Source organism: Enhydra lutris, unplaced genomic scaffold (assembly GCF_002288905.1).
Source record: "Enhydra lutris kenyoni isolate GAN:26980312 unplaced genomic scaffold, ASM228890v2 scaffoldscaffold57, whole genome shotgun sequence".
NCBI classification, from domain to species: Eukaryota; Metazoa; Chordata; class Mammalia; order Carnivora; family Mustelidae; genus Enhydra; species Enhydra lutris.
Window position 1 is genome coordinate 5,116,819 of NW_019154141.1, and position 22,489 is coordinate 5,139,307.

A 22,489-nucleotide genomic window follows, 5' to 3' on the forward strand; every position below is an offset into this window, starting at 1 on the left:
AAATAACATCTCCCATGAAGTCTGGCAAAGTTCTGAGACCAGAGAACCAGTCCATCTGGAATAAAAAGGCACTCTTTTGGCTTTTGATTTAATCTTTTCCTTCCATTACTCAGTAAACGGATCTGCTACAACTCAATCACACTTCAGGTAAAGATCTGAGGTTCATTCTTTGGAATGGGGTGGAAAACACTGAAAACAAACATTCTTTCAAAACACTAACCCCATAATTCACTCTTGATTTTCATTCTTGCCCACCAGATTCAAAGTTTCTGGGGGTGAAGGGGAAGAAGACAAGAAAGAAAGGAAGAGGGGAAGAAAAACTGATTCATTTAAGGATTTAAATTATTTAATCTTTTTTTATTACTTCACCTACCGTTAAGACAATCTATAACAAAAAGAATAGAGTATATTAGCACACACAGTATAATCAGACTAGTAACCAGGAAACGATACAAAATGGTCCTTTGGCCATCTATACCTTCTAGAGCAGTAGATCTGTTAAATTCACTCACCACGCCCAGAAAAAATGACTTCTAAAGCCCTGAATATCAACTAAGACAAACTACACCAATTGTGATTTCTCACATTTTCTTAGATTGCACAAAGAGAAAGCTTTAAATGTGATTAATTTTTAAAGTTAGACTTAAAATTCCTCAGATTAAAAACTACAAAAGGGAGTAAAGAGCAAGCCAAATGATTTAAGAGCAAAACTCATTTAGAAAGCATTAAATGTATCTAAATATACATGAACATGATTATATACACATATGAGAACTGTGCAAATTTATGGCATTCTAAATAATTCATTTAAGTACAGTTTTGGCATTTAAACAAAGATCAAATCAAGCTTTAAGCTAATAAGAACATAACTTTTATTTTTAATTTTTTAAATAGAAAAAGGTAGCTAAACACAAAGTTCAAGTCAGAAAACCCTCATTTAATATAGATTATTTTGAAACAAAAGAATTTGTAATAAGGTGGCTTTCTATCTCACGCTAAAATGTAAATAAAACCTCTTTCCCAGATCTATACTCCAAACTTATTAACAACCTAAAACTGTTCAAATCTATGAAACAAATCTATCATGACCAATTTAAATGACCCAGGACAGGGTAGGAGAGAGGATTAATAATCAGAGCCAGTTGCACACAAATGGAAAAAAATGCTTGCAGTCACTCCCAAATATAACCCCTACATTATATATAAATCATAATGAAAATAAAAGTGCCTAACGTTACAGAACGGTGAAATTTTGTTTAAAAAAAAAAAACCAACAATAATAAAAATAAACTGCTGGGTATCATTGGTGCACGTGGAATAATGTAACATATAAGGATGATAAGGCTGGAAAATACTGGAAAACAATTAAGACTCAAAACACAAGTTTTTTACAAAAGAAGTGTGCCATAGAAAATAAACGCTAAATACAAAAGCAGACCTTTTCAGCAGGATGGCCTTGTAGACCACTCAGAAACAACACAGACACACCCACCCCCACCCCCAACCACCACAAATTCTAGCTGACATAAAAAGGGAAAAAGGGAAAACCAAAATAAAACACTTCTTCCCAAATCTCGTGTCCCAATGAAGTTAGTGGGACAGAGTCCCCAACACTGAACTTTGTCCCCCTGGCATTTCTCCTTTACCAACATCACCTCCATTCTTCTATTGGGACGTCTGTTTCATCTGTCCTATCTACTCCCAGCCAACTCTGTCTCCAGCAGCCAGCGTTCAGGGAGCACAGGAGAGAATCCTAGAGCCAACTGAAGGACGTCATACATTCAGCCAAAGCTCTAAATTAACCTAGACTGTAGACCTCAAATTCTTACTCCCGATTCAGCATCTGGTGATCAATATTTGGCACTAGGTGGATAAATAAAGTTCTAATCGCAGTATTTGAGCTGAGGCAGACACAGTTAAATCACAACTCAGTATTTGCAGTCTACGATTTGGTTTCAAACTCCAAAGGCAGGCACAGATAGCCACACCCACACGTTTCAGAATTGGAGGAAACACTAACAGGAGACAAACAAAACCAGGCGGATGAGCTTGACAAAAATTCTGTTTAAGAAAAAAAAAAAAAAACAAAAAACAAAACTCAACAGACCATTATCCATCCAATAACTAGCAAAAATGGGCACTTTTCCACCCTTAAACTAGTTTAAACAGGCAGATGTCTTTCTACTATACTAAAATTTTTCTAGATCTGTTTTTCCTAATCCTTAGAGCTTAATGAGAAATCATTTATTCTATAAAGAAACACAGCATATATGGCCACAGTCTAAAATATGCTTATGATAACTGGAAAATCGTGTCACTGAACAAAACAGATCTTGCACTGGGACACCATTACTCTACTCCGCACGGCGCAGGGACGCACCCTCACCGGAAAGCAGGGCACGCACTGCCTAGGTCGAACACTAACACTGCACACAGAGAAGCAGTAACAGCAAGGTCTCCACAGAACTCTTTCTATTTATTTAACTGTGCCTGAGCATTCGATCAATGCTCCAAATTAAAAACGGTGCAATAAAAGCAACTTTTAATAGAAACAGACAAGAAGCTGCGGTACCAGCGGCCACGTGGCGCTGCGAAGAGGAAGAGAAAGCAGTCTGCAGGGGTGAAGCCCAGACCGGGCGGGGGGAGGTGGTGGGGAAGGAAAGGGAGGCAGAGGAGGCCGATCTCAGACAGACAGAGACACAAAACTGTTGTACTGCTGGATGTTTCGTTTGAGGATATCTGAGCACGGGCCGAGAACACGTTCAAATCTGGGTCGGTCCAGCTTCACGCACTTCAGAGGGCCGCGAGCCACCACCGTAGCGGCACGAGGGCGGTTCATCAGGAGCGCAATCTCACCTGGCGCGGGGAGAAGACGGGGGCCGGTGAGCATCGACAGGAAACAACGGCAGTGAGAAAGCAAGGCTTATCTGTCTTAGTAACTCAGTAAATTAGGACAAACCACACATCTGCACTTAAAAAAAACAAAAACAAAAACAAAAAACAACCTGGTAGACAGGAGACAATCAGTAACTTGAGTATTAACAGGTTAAAGGCAGGCACTCCAAAATCTCTCTCTCTCTGAGAGACTGCGATTAAAAAATAAAACTTCGGGAGAAAGAGAAAACTAAGACAGACTATGGAGACTATGCTATCTCACTGAAAGGTGACTTAACTACATATTTAGTTCAAGGAAATCCACATACCAAAATAATCAGAAGGCCCCAGTCTTCCCACTTCAACAAACTCTTCATTTTCTGACCGACGCTGCAGCACAGCAGCTGAACCCTACAATACAATCACCAAACAGCAAAACAAATACTTTACAACCAGGGTGACAATGTCCAACGCAATTTTGGCTACTTTGTTAAAAAAATTTAAAAATCCAAAAAAAGGATTCAGCAGCAATTTCAATCTTCCCGTCCATATAAAAGACGACTGCGAAGAGTCACACCAGGAGCTGTCAGGCCCCATCCACCCAGCAGCCCCCATTGGGAGGGTCTCCTCATCATACGGAGAACCCAGAAGGCTCAGACTCACGTTAGCAAACTGCAGCCAGAGGGCCAGACCCAAGCTCAGTTTTTATAAATAAAATGTTACAAGGAACAGCATACCCATTCATTTACATTTTTATAAATAAAATGTTACAAGGAACAGCATACCCATTCATTTACACACTGTCTGTCACTTTTGCACTCTAACAAGAGCTGAGTCTTTGCAATACAAACCCAAAGGTTCACAAAAGCCTCGATGACTTCCCAACTGGCCCTTCAGAGAAAGAGTGTGACTCCTGAATTATCCAGTTAGCACCTACTGAGCCACTTTCACAGAAAATCTGCTCTTTGGCTCTGCTTGGCAGGCAAAAGCAACTGTTACACATTTCCATGAATTGTGAAGATATAAAACATAGTAACTATTACAATTGAAATACCTGCCTTTAATCCTTGTTTGCCAAACAGTCCAAACATAGGATTTTAACAAGGATGGTACAGATCCGTAAGAGTTAAGCTACATGGCTGAGTTTCATTTGGCTTGCATAAGGACTGAGTAGGTCAGAATTTGGCTATTACCTCACGAATAGCCCTTCCAGAATTCTGACTCAAACTCATTTAAAACGTGGTGACTTGGGCGCCTAGGTGGCTCAGTCCGTTAGGTGTCTGCCTTCAGCTCAGGTCACGGTCCCAGGGTCCTGGGACGGAGCCCCACATCAGGCTCCCTGCTCAGGAGGGAGTCAGCTTCTCCCTCCCCCACTCCCCTCTCTCTCCCTCTCAAAAAAATTTTTAAAAATCTTTTTAAAAATAAATAAATAAAATGTGGTGACCTGGGAGAAAACCAAACAGCAAAACTTCAAAGTGAAAGATAATTTTTAAATAAAACTGTCAGGTATTCTTTTAAAAAAATCAAACTATAAATCAGAATTGGGCCCTTTTTTTCTCTCTTATAAATTTTACAAAATCTTTTACAATTTTTCTTTTTTTTTTTTAAGCATCAAACACAGATACCTTTACCTCTAAAATAATGAAGAACTCATCCCCTGGCTCTCCCTGCACCACAATCTTCTGCCCATCTTCAAACTGAACAGGTTCCAGTGCGTCAGCTACTGTGAGACGTTCCCACTTGTCCAGAGATTCTGAAAGGCAAGAATCAAAAGAATTCCTCCATGCTGTCACTGCTAAAAATGTCAAAAAATAAACTACAAAGAGAATCAATTGAACAGCCATGCCCATTCGATATCCCGTGTTACAGATTAAACACGGCACCTCTCTTCAATTACCTCAAATCTCAGCCAGATCCTCCTCTTACTTACAAACGACCCTCAGACCCTTACTTCAGTAGTCCAGTGGCCGTTTTAATTTGTACCAACTGCACTCAATGGTAAAGGAGTTAAAAAAATGTAATCAGTAAGTTTTCCTAATGAACACCATCAATGCAAATCTAACCTACAAGACCCAGAAGTGAGAGTATCATCAACTGTACTCTTCCAAAGGTTCACGGAAATAACTTATCTATTTAAATCCCAAGTTGAATTTACTTACGAAGCCAACAAGGAGAACTGACAGTGATATTAGCTCTCAAAGGCCAAACTGAAACCCAAGTCACAAACTAAATGTAATCCTTTCGGAGAAAGGAAAAATAAGGGAAAAAGTCCATTTGCTCTAACAAAACAATGGCAGAAGACTATTACCTAAGAATCAGCACACACCCCCTCCCAGGGAAGAACAAGTTGTCACCACATCCTAAGGCCACAAAAGAAAATATACACAATTATCTCGAGTTAACCTGCTTTACTCTAAACTTCACAATTCTAGCACTTTTTCAGAGAAAAGTCCAAAAATGACACCTAATCTTTCTACAGGGAAAAGGCATTCTTAGCAATACTCACTGTCCTGAACCTATCGATAAACTCACCAATGGAGCAAAAGAGACAGACATCGCAGGGGGAACAACTACTAGTGTCCACTGTCAAAGGAGGACACTTTTAGCCTCTCTGCCTCTCCTAGAGGAATGCGGAGCACACAAATCCAAGAATCTACCATTTCTAATTAAGAGGTTTGTCATATACTATCAAATTAAATATGCCGTAAAATTACTTCTAACTTAGTCAAACTTCAACTTTGTATCCCACGTGTTTTTCATTACTAATAGCAAAAAAAAAAAAAGAAAGAAAGAAAGAAGGAAAAAAAAAGGTGACTTGATAACCAGAGCAGTTTTTATGAAATGCAATAGGTTCTTCTTAACTATCACCAACACTTCAATTTATTGATTCTCTGTGCAATCTTCCAAAACTCACCTAAAATAGATACTTTACTAAGAAACTCCTCATACATCTTCCGCTTTCTCAGAGTGCTTCCCTATAAACGAAAAAAATAAAAGTCATCTCAAAAATGTGTTAATTAGCACATAATGCTGTGAGCTAATAAATATTGAGTGTTAAGTAAACTTAAAAAAAAATAGTCAACACTTGCTGTTGCTTCTTGATACATGATTATTTTTCTTCTGGTTGGTGATGGTAAACCCTCTGTTCAGCTCAATATAAAGCTTAGTAACTCATTCTTCAAAGTAACACCAAGCTGGGGGACCTGGGTGGCTCAGTTGAGTCCGACTCCTGATTTTGGTTCAGGTCATAATGTTGGGGTTGTGAGATTGAGCCCTAGGTCAGGCTCTGTGTGCTGGGCATGGAGACTGCTTGGGATTCTCTACCTGTTCCTTCCCCCTCATCACTCCCCTCCTCAAAAAAAAGTATAACATCAGGCATATGGCCAAAGAAGGTGCCTAAAATCACCAATTAGTGAAATGCCAAATAAATAATCAGTTCTTTAAAAAAAAAAAAAAAAGTTATATGTGTGACTATAGCTGAACATATTTCCAACCCAGGGTTCTTCCCCACAACCCCAACCCTCCACAGAAGTGAGGAAATAAAACTGCTACCACTTCTAGACCTCCCACCAAAAACAGTGCCATCACCCAAACCTAACCCAGCTGTCTTATCTATGAGGTTAAATACACCTGGGGGAAGGTGAGAGGGAAACACTGTCCTCTGTAATGTTGTCACACGCACGTATATATTTAACTGTCCACACATATTCCCCAAATACACAAAATATTCAGAATACATCCAAGTGCATATTGTCAAACAGCCAGACAGGCACTACGCAAATTTACGGAAATCACTCAAGAGGACTCATGCCATTAGCTGGCACTTAAATCTACAGCTACTCTATAAATCCACCAAGAAGTTCTCAAAAAGTCTGCCTACATCAGCAGAATGTTCCAGTGGCTTTATTATTTTGTTTACTCCTTCAGTGAAAGGGGACATCTGCACTACAGATAACCCACCCGCAGTTTAGGGAAGCGGATTACTTCTGACTGGCTTTAAGTCACTTTATGCACTTAGAAGTAACACCTATCAAGCTATCTCAGTGCAAAGATAAAGTAAGTAAAGATCGGCAAATGGACAGACTTCCAAACAGGACCTGGCCATTACACAATTGTTTCCTATGCTTTTTCTGGCCAGACATTCGTTCTACAAGATCTGGTGATATTACTCAAACACCAGTTACATAGACTGAAATCCTAAATTGCACTCGAAAATCCACGCTGTCTCACCATGAGGATTCTTCTGTAGCTGTCTCGGTCAATTCCCCACAATTTCACATTCGTCTTTGCTTTGACAGTGGCGGCTCTAGGTGTTCCATAGATCAAAGCAAGTTCCCCAAAGCTCCCTCCTTCCCCAACACTGGTTGCCCATTCATTGTTGACATAGACCTAAAACACAAATGACAAAGAATGAGTTTTTTCCAATACACAGCAAACAGAGGACTATTAAAAATCCACAAAACTTTCTAAAGGCGCAGAATCTTGAACTTTGTTTCAAAGAATAGAATATATGTTTTTGAGAAAGCATAGCAAAGCAGTTGCTGTTTGATGGTGAATTAAATAAACCCAGAGTGTCTGTGAATTACCTGGTTTAATTACCAGATAAGAAAAAGGTTCCCATAGGGATGACCAGGACAAAAAGGTAAACAGCATTAACCATCACGTACACTCAGAGTGCTGTGTCACGTAACTGTGCTGAGCATCTCACCTGCAGGAGACACTGAACTGTCTAATAATCCTTGACAGCAGTGCTATTATTATCCGCATTTCACTTGTAAACAAGACTCACAGAATCGAGAAACCTATACCAAGTCTCAGAGCTAATGACCACGTAAGACTGAGACTCTCCCATCTGTCTTACCACAGAGCACACACAAACACCTCAACCATGACTCCAGCAAGATTTAAACCAAGAGGCGCCTGGGTGGCTGCTGGTTCAACGTCTGACTCTTGAGTTCTGGTCGGGTCATGATCTCAGGGTTGTGAGACAGAGCTCCGCATCGGTGCTGGGCATGTAATCTGCTTAAGATTCTCTCTCTCCCTCTTCCCTTCCTCCTCCCCCGACTCTCAAGCATGCGTGCATGCTTTCTCTCTCCAAAAAAAAAACCAAAAAAACTAATGTCTAGCTAAAGAAATTATCTTCAGTAGTTTAAAGTTTCTCTGTATCATTAAAATATTTAGCAAAAGATGTTAATGGAATTTGACATGTAAGAGTTATACAAGCCCTTCAGAAACTCTTAATAGTAATAAATATCAGTACATTAACTTCTACAATAATCAATATATTTTTGCTATTATTAAATCTTACATCCATCTCTCCTTGATCAATCACATAGAAGTTATCACCTTCGTCACCTAAAAGAGAGTAAAAATGTCAGATGTGCAATATAAATTAAAGAAACATATATCAGAACTACCAAATTAATGTAAAATAATAAATAAACTTATTTTATACAGGTGATGAGAGAAAGTGTGTTATAAATTAACATAACCTTTCAGGGGAAAAAAAGTCCAGCAATATGTTTTTAAAGCCATAAAACTGATCAATTTTTTTAGTCATCTCCTAGTGAAGAATATCTCTGGGGGAAAAAAAAAAGCTACATGTGTACAAATATTTTAATTGCTACGTCATTTGTAACAACAAAACAAGAAACAACTCAGAAAGTAACAAAACATCAGACTGTCACTAACCTGGAAAAGACATGGATTATGGAGACCCATAATGAAAATATTCAAGAATAAATTTTAAAAGGCATTTTAAAAGGCTGGGGCGGGGAGGGGGACAGGCAGATACCCATAAGGTTAGACCCATGTCCATATACAGGGCAAAAAAGTTAAGAATCAGTAGAAGCCCCAGAACCTTATAAATAGATGGGCTGTATGATTAAGAATGCAAATGCTCTGCTACTTCCTACTTTATTTTACTCTGTAAGTGTTTAATAACGAATATAAAGGATATATGGAAGACATATGGTTCTGAAATCCCACACGACATTCAAAATTAAAACGTAAGAATATTTTTTAAGAGTTAGTATAAACAAAACTGTATCAGATATTAGAAAAACAGTAGTCCTTTAGGGAAACTGTACCTTTTAGTTCAAAGGATTTTAACTTAAAAAAAAAACAGGATCACTTAGTTTGATCATATGACTTTTGTCATTTTGCTGATGTGGTGTATGATATTGATTGATTTGTGAATACTGACCCATCCTCACATCCACAGAATAAATCCACCTGATTGTGGTGAATGGTCTTTTTAATGTACTGCTTCATGCTATTCCTTTGTTTAGGCTTTCTGCAACTACGTTCTCAGTGAGATTGGACTATAGTTCTCTCTTTTGGTGGTGTCTTTGTCTGGTTCTGGTATCAGGGTAATGCTGGCCTTATAGCATGTATTTGGAAGCTTTTCTTCCTCTTCTACTTTTTGGAATAGTTTGAGGAGGTATGAACTCTGCAGGGAACATACCTCAATATATTCAAGGCCATATATGAAAACCCACAGCTAAGCTAACATCATACTCAATGGTGAAAAACTGAGAGCTTTCCCTCTGAGGTCAGGAACATGACAAGGATGTCCACTCTCACCACTTTTTCTAACATAGTACTGGAAGTCCTAGCCACAGCAATCAGACAAGAGAAACAAATGAGGCATCCACATGGGTAAAGAAATTTAAACTGTCACTATGTGCAGATGACACAATATTATACACAGAAAATCCTAAAGACGCCAACAAAAAACTATCAGAAGTAATAAATGAATTCAGTAAAGTGGCAGGATACAAAATTAAAAGCCAGAAATAAATAGCCTTTCTTTATAGTAATAACAAAGAGGGAAGAGAAATTTTAAAAACACCATTTACAATTGCACCAAAAAAGAATAAAATACCAAGGAATAAACCAAAGAGGTGAAAGAGCTATACTCCAAAAACTATAAAACACTAATGAATGAAATTGAAGATGACAAAAACGAAGATATTTCATCACAGACTGGAAGAGTTATGTTGCTAAACTGTCCCTCCTACCCAAAGCAATCTACAGCCTATCAAAATACCAACACAGCACTCTTCACAAAACTAGAACAAGTAATACTAAAATCTGTATGGAACCACAGAAAATCCCAAATAACCAAAGCAATCCTGAGGAAAAAAACAACAAAGCTGGAGGTATCACAATACCAGATAGATTCCAAGATACACTACAAAGCTGCAGTGATCCGAATAGTATGGTACAGCAAAAAAAGGGACACATCTATCAATGGAACAGAAGTGAGAGCCCAGAAATAAACCCAAAAGTATATGACCAACTAATCTAGGACAAAAGAAGCGAGAATATATGCTGCGGGAAGGACAGGTTCTTCAAAAAAATGATGCTGGGAAAACTGGACAGCTACATGGAAAAGAACGGAAGTGGACCATTTTCTTACACCATACACAAAAATAAACACAAAATGGATTAAAGACCTAAATGTGAGACTTGAAACCATAAAAATCCTGTAAGAGAGTGTAATATAGGCAATAATTTCTCTAACATTGGCTGTAACAACATTTTTCTAGATATGTCTCCTAAAGCAAGGGACTACATCGAAATAAAAAGCTTTTGCACAGCAAAGGAAACCCCTAACAAAAAAAACAATCTACCGAACAGGAGAAGATATGTGCAAATCATATATCCAATAAGGGGTTAATATCTGAAATACATTAAGAACTTATAAACTCTACACCAAAAAAGATACAATCTGATTAAAAAATGGGGTAGGGGATCTGAACAAACATTTTCCCAAAGACATATACAGGCTCATGAAAAGATGTTCAACATCACTAATCATCAGGGAAATACAAATCAAAACCACAATGAAGTTTCATTTAATACCAATTATAATAGCTAAAATCAAAATGACAAGAAATGAGAAGTGCTGGGGAGGATGCAGAGAGAAAGGACCCCTCACTACACTGTTGGGGGGAATATAAATTGGTACAGCCACTATGGAAAAGGTATGGAAGTTTCTCAAAAAATTAGGGACGCCTGGGTGGCTCAGTCGGTTAAGCTGCTGCCTTTGGCTCAGGTCATGATCCCAGGGTCCTGGGATCGAGTCCCACATCAGGCTCCTTGCTCAGCAGGGAGCCTGCTTCTCTCTCTGCTCTGCCCGCTTGTGTACTCGCTCGCACCGCGTGCGGGCGCTCTCTCTCTTTCTGACAAATAAATAAATTAAATCTTAAAAAAAAAAAAAACTAAAAATAGAAATACTATATAATCCAATAATCCCACTACTGGGTATTAACCAGAAAAAAATGAAAACACTAATTTGAAAAGATACATGGACCCCTATTGTTTACTGTAGCATTGTTTACAATAACCAAGATACGGAAGTAACCGAAGCAGCCATCAATAGATGAATGGACAAGGAAAACTTGGTGTATATACACAATGAAATATTATACAACCATAAAAATGGATGAGATGGTGCCATTTTAAACAGCATGGATGGACCCAAAGGGTACTATGCTAAGCAAAATAAGTCAGACTGAGAAAGATAAATACCGTATGATTCCACTCCTAAGTGGAATCTTAAAAAAAGAAAAAACCAAAAGCAAACACACACACCTACAAATGAATAAACAATCAAAAAGCAGAATCAAGTCTATAAATACAGAGAACAAACTGATGGTTGCCAGAAGAGAAAGGTGGTGGGGAGTTGGGCAAATGGGTGAAGGGGAGTGGGAGGTACAGGCTTCCAGTTATGGAATGAATAAATCATAGGAATAAAAGAGACAGCATAAAGAATACAATCAACAATACTGTAATACTGGTAAAGGAACAGATGATACCATAAATGCGGTGAACACAGCATCATGTATAAACTCGTCAAACAACTAAGTTGCACACCTGAAACTAAAATAACACTGTGTGTCAACTACACTCACAGAAAAAAAAAAGGAAAGAAAGAAAAAGAAATAGGAAAATCCAGAAGACAGAAGAAAATGGTAGACTGAAGGAAGAACACCAACTTCCCGCAGCACTACAGGACACAGGGGAGCAGCCCTTACCTTGCTGAATAACAGTCTCTCCAGCAATAAAGGAAACCGGAAACATGGCATCAAAAATATCACTGCAAGAGAGAGAAGGCCTCAAGTTACACCCCATCTGTGTCTTCTACGGATTGCAAACATTAACTTTAGACTTAAGGCTCCCAGATTTTCAGCCTGGACTGTCCTCAGGAAAACAATTATTAAGAGTCTTAAAACTTGCAACAATGATGCGACTAGTGTGGGGCCACAACTGTACTGAAATAATAAAGAACCTAAACGTACCTTCTCTCATTATCATCAAGATGAGAAAAGAGCACATTCTTCTCAATGGCTTTGGCCAAAGCAGCCATCGTCTTATAATCTTTTGGTATAACCTAGAAAAGCACAGAAGGTCCAGTAACAATTCCATAAATCAAAAGCAGAGCATGTTTGAACACGCATTTAAACTGAATGTCAAGATACATTACGGTATTTAAACAAGACCGCTTTGTGTTAAGTATTTAACACAACGCACTTGTAATATCTTTGATCTATAAAGTACTCAATACTTTATTCAATATTAAAGTACTCAATAAATACTGACAAGTTAATCCCCTTGCCTGCAACCAAGCCTGTATTTAAAGGCTGGTGTTTGGGTTCCAGTCAACAAATAAACCATCGGCACCTTAACCAAGGTCACTATTCTGAGGCAACACTAAGCATTTTATGACACAGCCATTTCTTAAACGTGATCACGTACTACTAGCTGGTAAGCCTCTTGCCAGCACAATTCTCTTCCCCACTTGACTTAACACCGTAACTCGAAATGGATGGCTAACTCTAAAGAAAAGTCAAAAGGATGAAACTTAGAGGATAAAAGGTTAAAAATCACAACATGAATTATAGGATGTCAAAAAACCAACCAGGACCCAAGAGAAAAAAAGAGTACTGCCTGCTTCTTCTCCTGCAACCTCACGCGGGAAGGAACCCCCCCCCAACGCCATGACTCACGGTCTGACCATCACCGTTAGTTACTTGCTCGGACCGCACGTTATTACAGCAAGCCTGTTCGCCAGTACCCAAGAACTGTGAAGGGTGAAGCACCGCCCATCCTGTCCGCGCTTTACTCTTCAAAACGGCACTAGCATTCGCCCACGGAGGTCAGCTGACTACCGCGGGGTCCTGGACAAGCCCTCCCAGGGCGCGGGCGGCAAGCCTACCTTTCTAACGTAGGACGCAGCATCTTCCTCCGTGTACACTTCCGCGCTGATAGCCCCGCGGCGCCTCCGGCCCTTAACCACTGGGTTGGGTGGAGGAGGAGAGATTTCATCCTCCCTCGAATCCGCACGCGAGCTTGCTTTCTGCAGATTCTGAATCTGTTTTGCCTCCTCCTGGGGAAAAAAAAAAAAAAATTCGCCGGTTTATAAAATGAGATCGTTCAGGATGTAAATCTGGTATTCTCCTATCCCAGTAAGAACCAATCTCCATCACTTCAAATCTCTTCCTCTATTACCGATGTGAAAGGGGGAAATGCCAATTCCAAATGCAAAAACAGTGAGTCAAGTTTGAAAAGAGATACTCTGAAAGGACATACTTTTTCCTCAGACAGTAACAGATACTATACTTTATAATGAAAATCCATTAATATAGACACAACCCACAAATATAAAATGAGACACTTGTTATAGTAACAGATTGACAACAAGGCTTTATAATGTACACAATAGTAACAAAACTGAAAACAAAATCTTGGGGATTTCTATGCTGCTACAGACAGCACGAAGCATGAACCCCGCCCCCAAACACACACACACACACACACACACACACACACACACACTAGAAGCGTATTACCTAGAAATAACCACTAAGCTACAGCAAAGTGATACAAGAATGTTGGGGTTACTGGATTATTTCATTAACTCAGGAAGGAGTCTCTAGATCTGCCATGTCAAGTCTATGCTAGGAAAAGTGTGTCAAAACTAACAGGAAAGAGTCCCAAGCCTGTGGAATTTATATTCTTGCTGGAGTCTCAAAGAGAAACAAACAATGAAATGATGTGATGGTAACTAAGAATTTAAATAAGATTAGATCTACCAATACTTCTCCTAGAGAACTGGAAGCCTTCTTTATTATCAGAGTTTATGACAAAATTAAAACCAAGAGAAGTTTGTCTTCAAACTCATTAAACCAATTCATATAAAAACTGAAATAAACTCTAACATTCTTATTTTTCAGATCTAGGGCTCAGAAATTCCTCTTAACTCTACAGTAAAGAATGAGTTGTTATGCCTCATATAAATAAGATTATGTTCTCTACTATACTCTCATTCATTTAACTCATTCTCCAGTATTTCTAAACCATTTTTCAAATTGTAAATGAACTTATTAGCATTCACTGATAATTTCAGAAAACGTTTTGATAAAAAAATTTATTTTTAATTTCTTTTAAATTAAAAGAAGGGTGCCTGGGTTCTCAGTTAAGCGTCAGACTCTTGGTTTTGGTTCAGGTCATAATCTCCGGATTGTTGGGCTGAGCCCCTCATGTGGGCTCCCTGCTCAGCCACAAATTTGGTTCCCCCCTTTCTCTCTGCCCCTCCCCTGGTTTGTGCACAAGCACTCTCTCTAATAGTCTTTTTAAAAAAACTTATAATAATAATAAAAGAAATTAAGATGCTTACTTTTTCTCCTACATGGTATTTAGCACTGCTTTAGGCATCAAGACAAAGAAAAGAACTTATACATGCAGCAACAAAGTCTAGGATGATAACCCTTAAGGTATTAATGATGTTAGTTTCTATTAGTAAAATCATGCCTGATTTTTATTCTTTTCTGGAAGGAAGATTTGGATTTATTTTTTCTCTTTTCTCTGGATTTTCTAATTTTCAAATTAAGAAAAAGAAACCACCGTTAAGAAAAACATATAATAAAACATTTAATACATTTGTCTACTTAATTACAAATGCATTTACTTCTTTTTTTAAAGGATATTTATTTATTTTTATTTATAGAGAGTGAGCGTGCGCGTAGGCACACAAGCAGAGGGGAAAGGCTGAGGGACAGGGAGAGGGAGGCTCTCCACTGATCAGGAAGCCCGATGCAGGCTCAATCCCAGGTTCCTGGAATCGTGACCTGAGCTGAAGGCAGACACTTAACCAATTAAAGCCACCCAGGCATGCCTGAGTTTACTTTTTGACCAAATAATCCATTAATTCTACTTCTGGAAATTTATTTCAAGATATGGATAGATACACACAAAGTTATTCATCGTATCGTTGTTTATAAGAGTAAAACAGTGGAAACAAAATGATCTTCAGTGGAGTGATTAAATAAACTATAGTCTACCCATACAATGGAATGCCATGTACCTGTTGGGAAAGTAAGCAGCTCTTTTATAACTGAATTTGTAGGTAAATGCCTTTATATAATCTATGGAAAACTGGCTACATTCAAGGAAGACAATGGAGTGGGAAGGAGACTTTTTAAAATATTTTATATATTATTATATATAATGTATAATTTGTACATATATAAAACATATCTTACATATTATATGCTATGTTAACACATAAATAGAAAATGCAGTATATTGCATATATTCCATCCTATTTTATTGTCATACCCTCTGTACCTGTAAAATGCTGAACCACGTGCAAATATGTAACCAATATTTTAAAATACATTTTTCAGAAAACTCACTTCACTTTCCAATGTTGGTGATGCCAACACCAGTAAGATTCTCCCATTTCATACTCTAAAACTATAGCTATAGCTGTAAAAGTCCAGTTTCCCCAAATTTGGTTGAAGACCATAAGTAAAACACATTCTACCCCTCAAAACCAGGCACTGGCATTTCATAAAAATTTCATGAAAAATTACACAAATAACATCTCATTTGGAACTACACCTAAATGAATCTTTAAAATAATTTTCAAGTACTGAAAGCATGGTGATTTTTCACTGTTTCACGGATTATCTTTAAACGGCAATCAGATACAACCTCATCTTGACCACTCAGAGCCATTAACTGAGATCACATTCTAGTACAGATTAGGATACATTTTTATATCCTTTTTCTTGCCGTTGTCATTCGGCTGTCAGTCTCTTCCCTCTTTAGTTGTCCCACTTATTAAAACAAAAGCAATAAAAAAAAAACAAAAAACAAAAAACAAAACAAACTAGATACCGGCACTTCTGAAGTTCTAGAGTTCTAAGTTCACACTCCCCTCAACACTCATTTAACATGTTCCCAACAATTACTTGTTCCCTCTCCGCCCCTGCCATCCCACTCGGCCCTGCAGATGAAATAAATGTCCAAATGGACTTGGGGCTTGGCCATATGACTTGCCTTGGCCATGGAATATAAGCAGACATGCCACACTGTGTCCCCTTCTATGGTCTGCCCCCTCGAGCTTCTGGTCCCTCCCTGCCTTGACAATAGCGTGCTCTATAGAGCTACTGCTCCTTCCACTCAGCCCCAGAACAAGACCTGTGGAGTCAAGAGGGCAAGATGGGCTGAGCCCAGAAGGGCTACACATGACACAGAAATAAGGTCTTTTGTAGTGAGCCACTGAAACTGGGGGGGCGGGCTGTATGCTGCCACAATAAGGTCTAACTCTACACTGCAAGACCACAGCCATATTACTTCATGTCTTAGTTGTACCTGCTACCTCTCAAAATGGTGGTGATCACCTACCTCACACATTTGAAATAATGAGTATGTGTGTATGCAAAGCACTTCAGACAGTACCTGGCCCATAGGAGACACTCAGTGGACACAGCTATTAAAATTCCTCTGATCTATCAGACAGGCAAGGTGCCAATATATGAGGAAATGAGAATTTAAATTCCAGGAGAAAGCCTGAAGCAAAATGCAGACACTTTCAATGGACCAAGTGTGACTTTTTTGGCACATTTCTTATTGAGTAGCTGAGGGTACATGACCCATGGCTAACACAGGAAAGGAGGTGACAAGAACGTGATTGTGTATTTTCAGACATATAAACCTAACACCTAATGTACAGAACAATGATCTGCTGAAAAGCCGAAAATCTGGTTGCTTGAAAGCCCAGATAGCAACATTCAAGCCCTGCTAAAGGAATATGTGCGAGTGAATCAAGACCCTTGAGTTACAGGAGAGTATGTTCAGCTCTGACTTTTGTTAAAAGGTAGAGGAGCCAAACAAAACACGTTAAATCTAAAAATCCCATGTGCAAAAAAACTATTTAATAATGGTTTCTTGCTTTCCCTGCTGGTTAGTGCTTAAACAGTGCTACAGTAAGCCCAGGCTTTGAAACTAGCACCACACATTCAACACTCCCTATAAAAAGACACACACTTAATGTCTCACCAACTTCATTCCCTCATTTAATGGTTTCTATTGATGTCTGAAGCGAAGAGGGATCACCTTACAGTGACCCATTTCAGGACCAGATCTCCAGGAACACTTTATTTCAAAACAGGGAACGCCCACTGCAGCCTGGCTCTACAGTATTTCACCAACTCTTTGGAAATTGCTTAAAAAGGAGAAAACCAGACTTTCTACCACAATTCTAAGACAGCAAGGCTACATTTATGGGGGCTGAACAGTTGGTTTTTGTTGTTAATTATTTTAATCATGGGACTAAACACCAATTTTAACAAACAGCCTTTCAAGAAAACAGTAGCAAATGTCTGATCAAGGAGCTACCAAAGATTTTTTTAAATCCTAGTATAAACAGATTCTTTCAGTAATAAAGTATGCTACTTAAAAGATTCTCCAAACAGAGCGGATGTATTACAAACATTTCTATTATACAATTAGATAATTAATGATCATATACCTAAGAAATGCATCCCAATTGGTTCATAATTATTATGAACCACATCAAAACTTCAATATGTATAAGAAAACCTGTGAACTCACCTCAATGATTCACAAAAAAACAAATCAAACTACTCAAAACATTTAACGTTCCAGACTTTCTCATTCATCATTTCTTAAGGGAAGTGAATTGAAGCATTGCTCTTGATTATCATTTTGCTTAGAAAAGCATAGACTATATGCTTAGATCCCAGTGACATACAATGAGGATGAACAAAGAATAAAAACTGAATTAATTTTTTTTCAAGAGGAATCACGTCCTGACCGAAACTGTAAATAAAGTAAAATTCTGACAACCATCAATCTTAACATCTCTGCCTTAGAGTGGACTCATCTGAGATAAATTGGTATCTGTTCTAATATGGACATCTCTAATTCAGAATTTCTGATGTGTCAATCAGAAACTGGACTCAAATGCTTCATTACATTGGTTTTAAAAGGTGAGATAAGGTTTACCTGGTTTACTTGTTTTGCTGAAGCATTCACTGCTTTCAAGTACTGTAGAATTTCTTGTCATACAACTGCTACTTCTGATCAACTGTATCTAATTAGTTATTTTAATCAATTTTAGGGATTAAAATAGTTACAAGGAACTACGTGCAGAAGCCCTCTGTTACCCAACTAAACTTAGCATATGGGTTTGTTTTCTGATAAATTCTACTGATCACAAAGTTAAAAGTCACTACAAATGCCTTAACTGCATTTCTTTTTGGAAATTCTGTTTTAGATTTCTTATTTGGTCAGAATTCCTTTTCTGCCAAATGGTACAGATTAACGACATTCTACAGCATCACCTTTAACAACTGCCAGGGTCATCTTCTCCCCCCATTTATTTTTACCTTCTCCAGCCTCTCAAAGTATTCCCTGAGGAATGCCATGGGTCTCTCGGGTCGGGCAGTGCACAACTGCACAATAGAATCCTTGAGCAGCGCCTGAATGTTGTGCTTCTGGACATAGAGCTCGCATTCCCGGAGGCTGCGCTCCTCCTCGCTGGCGGCGGTGCTGCCAGACGCCATGGTTTTCTACGAGGAAAAAACACACACATGCTTGTGTGAACTATTTATAAAGAGCAAATGCCAATTTGGCCTTTGGCTTAATAAATTCATCAGCCAACTGATTCACAAGGACTTTTTTTTTTCTAAGAAGATTTTTTTTTTTTCAAACACGGAAGTGGGGGCTCAGGAATAAAATACGTTGGAAAACAGCATTCTCCCAAAGAAGGGTTTCACTTAGGTTCCGCAGGCAGCAACAGTAAAAGGCAAGAACTTGAGCTGCTGGGAGGAAGTATGAGCCACTATCCCCTACAGAGGTGAACTGCTGAGGAGTGAGGCCCTTAAGGGAATTTCATTCAGTTCTCCCCCTGCAAAAGAAATCATGATGACGTAGGAAGTGTGTAAACGGTAAACAGGACAGAGAATTACAAGGGCACACAAGCCGGATCCAAGTGAAAGCAAGTAAGCACAATGAAGAGCATCTGACATTCCCTGTATGTACCTCCTATCCGGGGGGAGTGTCCTACTGTCACCCAGCAACCACTGGAGCAAAGGATCTGATTAGCCAACTACAAGCGTAATCAAAAATTTTAAAAACAAAAAAGGAACCCCCAGTGAGTTTTAAAAGCAGCCTTTTATTCCAGACTCTTCTATAAAATTCCAGCCCTAAATGACAGCACACTAACACACTGGTAAGAGAAAAAAAAATCCTTAACAGGAAAAAAATAAATAAATAATCAAAACAAAGCAAACAAACAAACAAAAAAAACCTTACCAAGTAAATCATAAAAGATTTGGACAGGTAAATGTCAAAACATTTTTTGAGCTGGACAGAAAAATGCTAGAATAGGTTAAATTTTAAACTTACATGAAGATTCAACAGAGAAACTGCATTTAATGAATTTTATAGGATTCAAACTACCTTGATGTAAAGTAAAATAAGTTGAAATAGAAGAGTGAGCAGTAGACTTTACCCTGGAATTAAAAACATAATAATTTAACAGTCATAAATTATCTTCCTTCCAACTTCTAATTATTAAGCAACTGAGATTAGAAAATAAAAGTGAGGTCCTCTCCCCCTAACTGAATTCAATATGCATCAGTCTTTTCGAAATACAATGCACTCAAAATCAGAGATGAAACCGTAAATTTGAAAGAAAAAAGATATAAAATACCAGAGTCAAAAGCCGGAGTGCTACACTGTTACTCATTTTGTTTTGACAACTTTCATGATAAAGGGGATAACAGACTAAAAGACCATGAGAAAGTCTGTAGCTCCCTGACAAGCATCTAAACTAAAAGCCACAGAAAAAGAATCATGCTACTTCAAAAATATACAATAAAAAAAAAAAAAAGCTTCATTTACTTTAGATTTATACCAGACACTTTTCCAGGTCAGACAATCCTATGAACTGATAATCCACTTCAGTAGAATTTTCTGCATTTCAAATACCAAAGCCCACCAAGAACAATGATAAATCAGATCTTTCATGCTTCAAAATACTCAGACGTATTTCAGGAATACCAATACATTTATTCAACTGATCAGAGAAACCGTTCAAAGATCAGGTTTGGGGCTGGTAGAAATGAGAGAACCGTGTCTAAGAAGTGAAACAGGCTTTTTGTTTGAAACAAAATTATGTATTAAAAAAGAACACATTGGTTTCTTAAGGCAGCACCTTAACAAAAAATGCCCCAAGATTAACGCAGTCATCATGTGAACCCCTTAATCCAAACTTAACAGACTTAATACTTTTAATCAAATATACCTAGATGAACTCCGTACTTGTTCATAAAACTAAAGAGCCCAACATTTTAGCTTCTCCCCAACCCAAAAAATTATTTAACTACTTTCAAACTTTCACTGCATTGCATCTACTCATAAGAAAACAACTCAGACCTTTTCTTTTGTAAATTCAATTGCGATACAAATCAGTTGCAGAGGGATTTCACGCGAGGAAATATCTAGCACACTTTCGAGAAACGTGCTGATTCAGACCGCAGCCCCTCAGACCTGCCAGGAACACCTCCTCTGGTCAGAAAGACCAGTCTCTTGAGAACCTTTCAGAGTAGCGGTTTGGTATCTCACCTGCACTGCGCTGCAAGGGTTAAGAGGTACCACGTACTTATTTTCGAGAGGAAGGACAGCAGAGTGCCCTTCACTTCACACCTGCCACAGTCATGGCTACAAAACGAAGAAGGGAGGCCTATCCTTCCTTCATCCTCCTCTAGTCGGAAGGCCACAATGGTGGCGAAAAGACGGGGTAACGGGGGGAGGGGGGGTAGATCGGGAAAAGGGAGGTGAACAGGGACAAAAAGAAATTCAGGAGGCAAGCTGAAATCACGGGGGTGGGGGTGGGATGGGGGTGGAATCCCACCAAGGAGAGGCGAAGCCCCTGCTGGAGATGACAAGGAGACACTCTAGAAAGAAAAACGACAACAGCCGAGTCTCAAGACCAGCCAGCAGGGCCGGGGAAAACGATGGCGGATTCCAGTAAAATCGAACTGCTGTCCTTCAGGAAATGGGGGAGGGCGAGCAAAGAGGCCGCTGCGCGCGGGGGCGGAGGCGGCAGGGGCGCGATGGCCGCAGAGGGCCAGGGGCCCGAGCGCCGCGGAGCGCGGGGAGGGCGCACGGCCCGGGCAGCCGGTGAGCCCGGCACCGGAGCAGCCCCGGCGGCCTGGGGGCCGGGGGCGCGGCCCGGGGCGTGAGGCCTGCGGGGAGGCGCCCGCCGGGGCGGGGGAGGGGCAGGGGGTGCGGCCGTCCCCCTGCAGGTCGCTCCCCGTGACGCCATCTTGGATCGGTCCAACGCCCCCGAACGGGTGGCGGGGCGGCGAAGCCGGGCGCGTCGGGGCTCCCCACCGACCCCACTCACCTGGGGACGGGCGGCGGCGGACACGGGGCAGCAGGTGCGAGGCTACGGCTAGCTGAGCTGTCCCGGCGCTTCCCTCCCAGCCCAGGTCTACTCTGCGATAGCGGCTCGGCGGCGGCTCCACCGGAAACGACCCTGCCGCAGCCAATCAGCGCTCGGCTGCTGACGTCAATGCGCCTCGCTCTGGCCAGAGCCGTCGCCTTGGCAACCTTAAAGGCGCGGCGGCCCGAGCTCTCCTTCCGCCCCTCCACGCCCTAGAATCGTTCTTCTGCTCTTCTTTCCCTCTAACCTCGTCCCTATTCTCAGCCCTTTCCTCTCGGCCGCCTCTCATCCTTTGCACTCTCTCCAGCCCGGCGCTGCCCCCTTACCAGTTCCGCCCTGGACGCCGCAGGTCCCCTTTATTCTTCCTTCCGCTCTTCGCCCCTTCTCGGTGCGTCTGTCGGGAGCCCCCGGCTCTCCCCGGCCCCTGGCCTCCCGGCCTCACTCCGCCCCGCTCTCGCTCCGGCCTTTCTCCCTCGCCGCCTCAGCCTTCTTCTCTCCCTCCCTTTTCAACCCCCACCCCCTCCTCCCCCCAGCCGGGCCGACCCACGTGGGGCGTCTCGGATGACAGGTGGGCGACTCCGCCCGGCGGCCCCCGCAGGGGGAGGACGCGGAGCCGGGGTGGGGAGATTCCTGCCGTTTCCAGGCCCCGGAGGAGGCGGCGACCCCGGCGGATCTGCGGCAGCTGCGCCGCGGGCCGAGCGCGGGCGGGTGCCCAGGATGCGCACGCCCGGCCGCGCATCCTGTGCCCGGCCTTCTCCTCGCCCGCCTCCGGGCTCGGGCCCGCCATCCGGTCCAGGAAATCCGAGCCCTGCCAAGTGTCTGCTTGGCCGATCGAGCCGCTCT

The 22,489-nt window shown here is 40.7% G+C and overlaps 1 protein-coding gene across 3 annotated transcripts; it reads right to left on the minus strand.

Moving 5' to 3' along the window:
- Nucleotides 1-332: 332 nt before the first annotated feature.
- On the minus strand, nucleotides 333-22,124 carry LOC111158090 (protein kinase cAMP-dependent type I regulatory subunit alpha). 3 transcript variants are annotated; one of them, XM_022519925.1, is made up of 11 exons: nucleotides 21,973-22,124; nucleotides 18,582-18,764; nucleotides 13,100-13,270; nucleotides 12,183-12,274; nucleotides 11,919-11,980; nucleotides 8,183-8,229; nucleotides 7,105-7,263; nucleotides 5,789-5,849; nucleotides 4,506-4,627; nucleotides 3,204-3,285; nucleotides 333-2,856 (listed from the first exon to the last, which is right to left on the minus strand). In XM_022519925.1, the coding sequence occupies exons 2-11, from the start codon at nucleotides 18,756-18,758 to the stop codon at nucleotides 2,684-2,686; spliced, it is 1,146 nt and encodes a 381-aa protein (XP_022375633.1). In that variant the 5' UTR covers nucleotides 18,759-18,764; nucleotides 21,973-22,124; the 3' UTR covers nucleotides 333-2,683. The 3 variants fall into 3 exon arrangements, with proteins under 3 accessions (XP_022375633.1, XP_022375632.1, XP_022375634.1); XM_022519924.1 differs by lacking the exon at nucleotides 21,973-22,124 and adding an exon at nucleotides 21,608-21,744; XM_022519926.1 differs by lacking the exon at nucleotides 21,973-22,124 and adding an exon at nucleotides 20,824-20,991.
- Nucleotides 22,125-22,489: the final 365 nt, after the last annotated feature.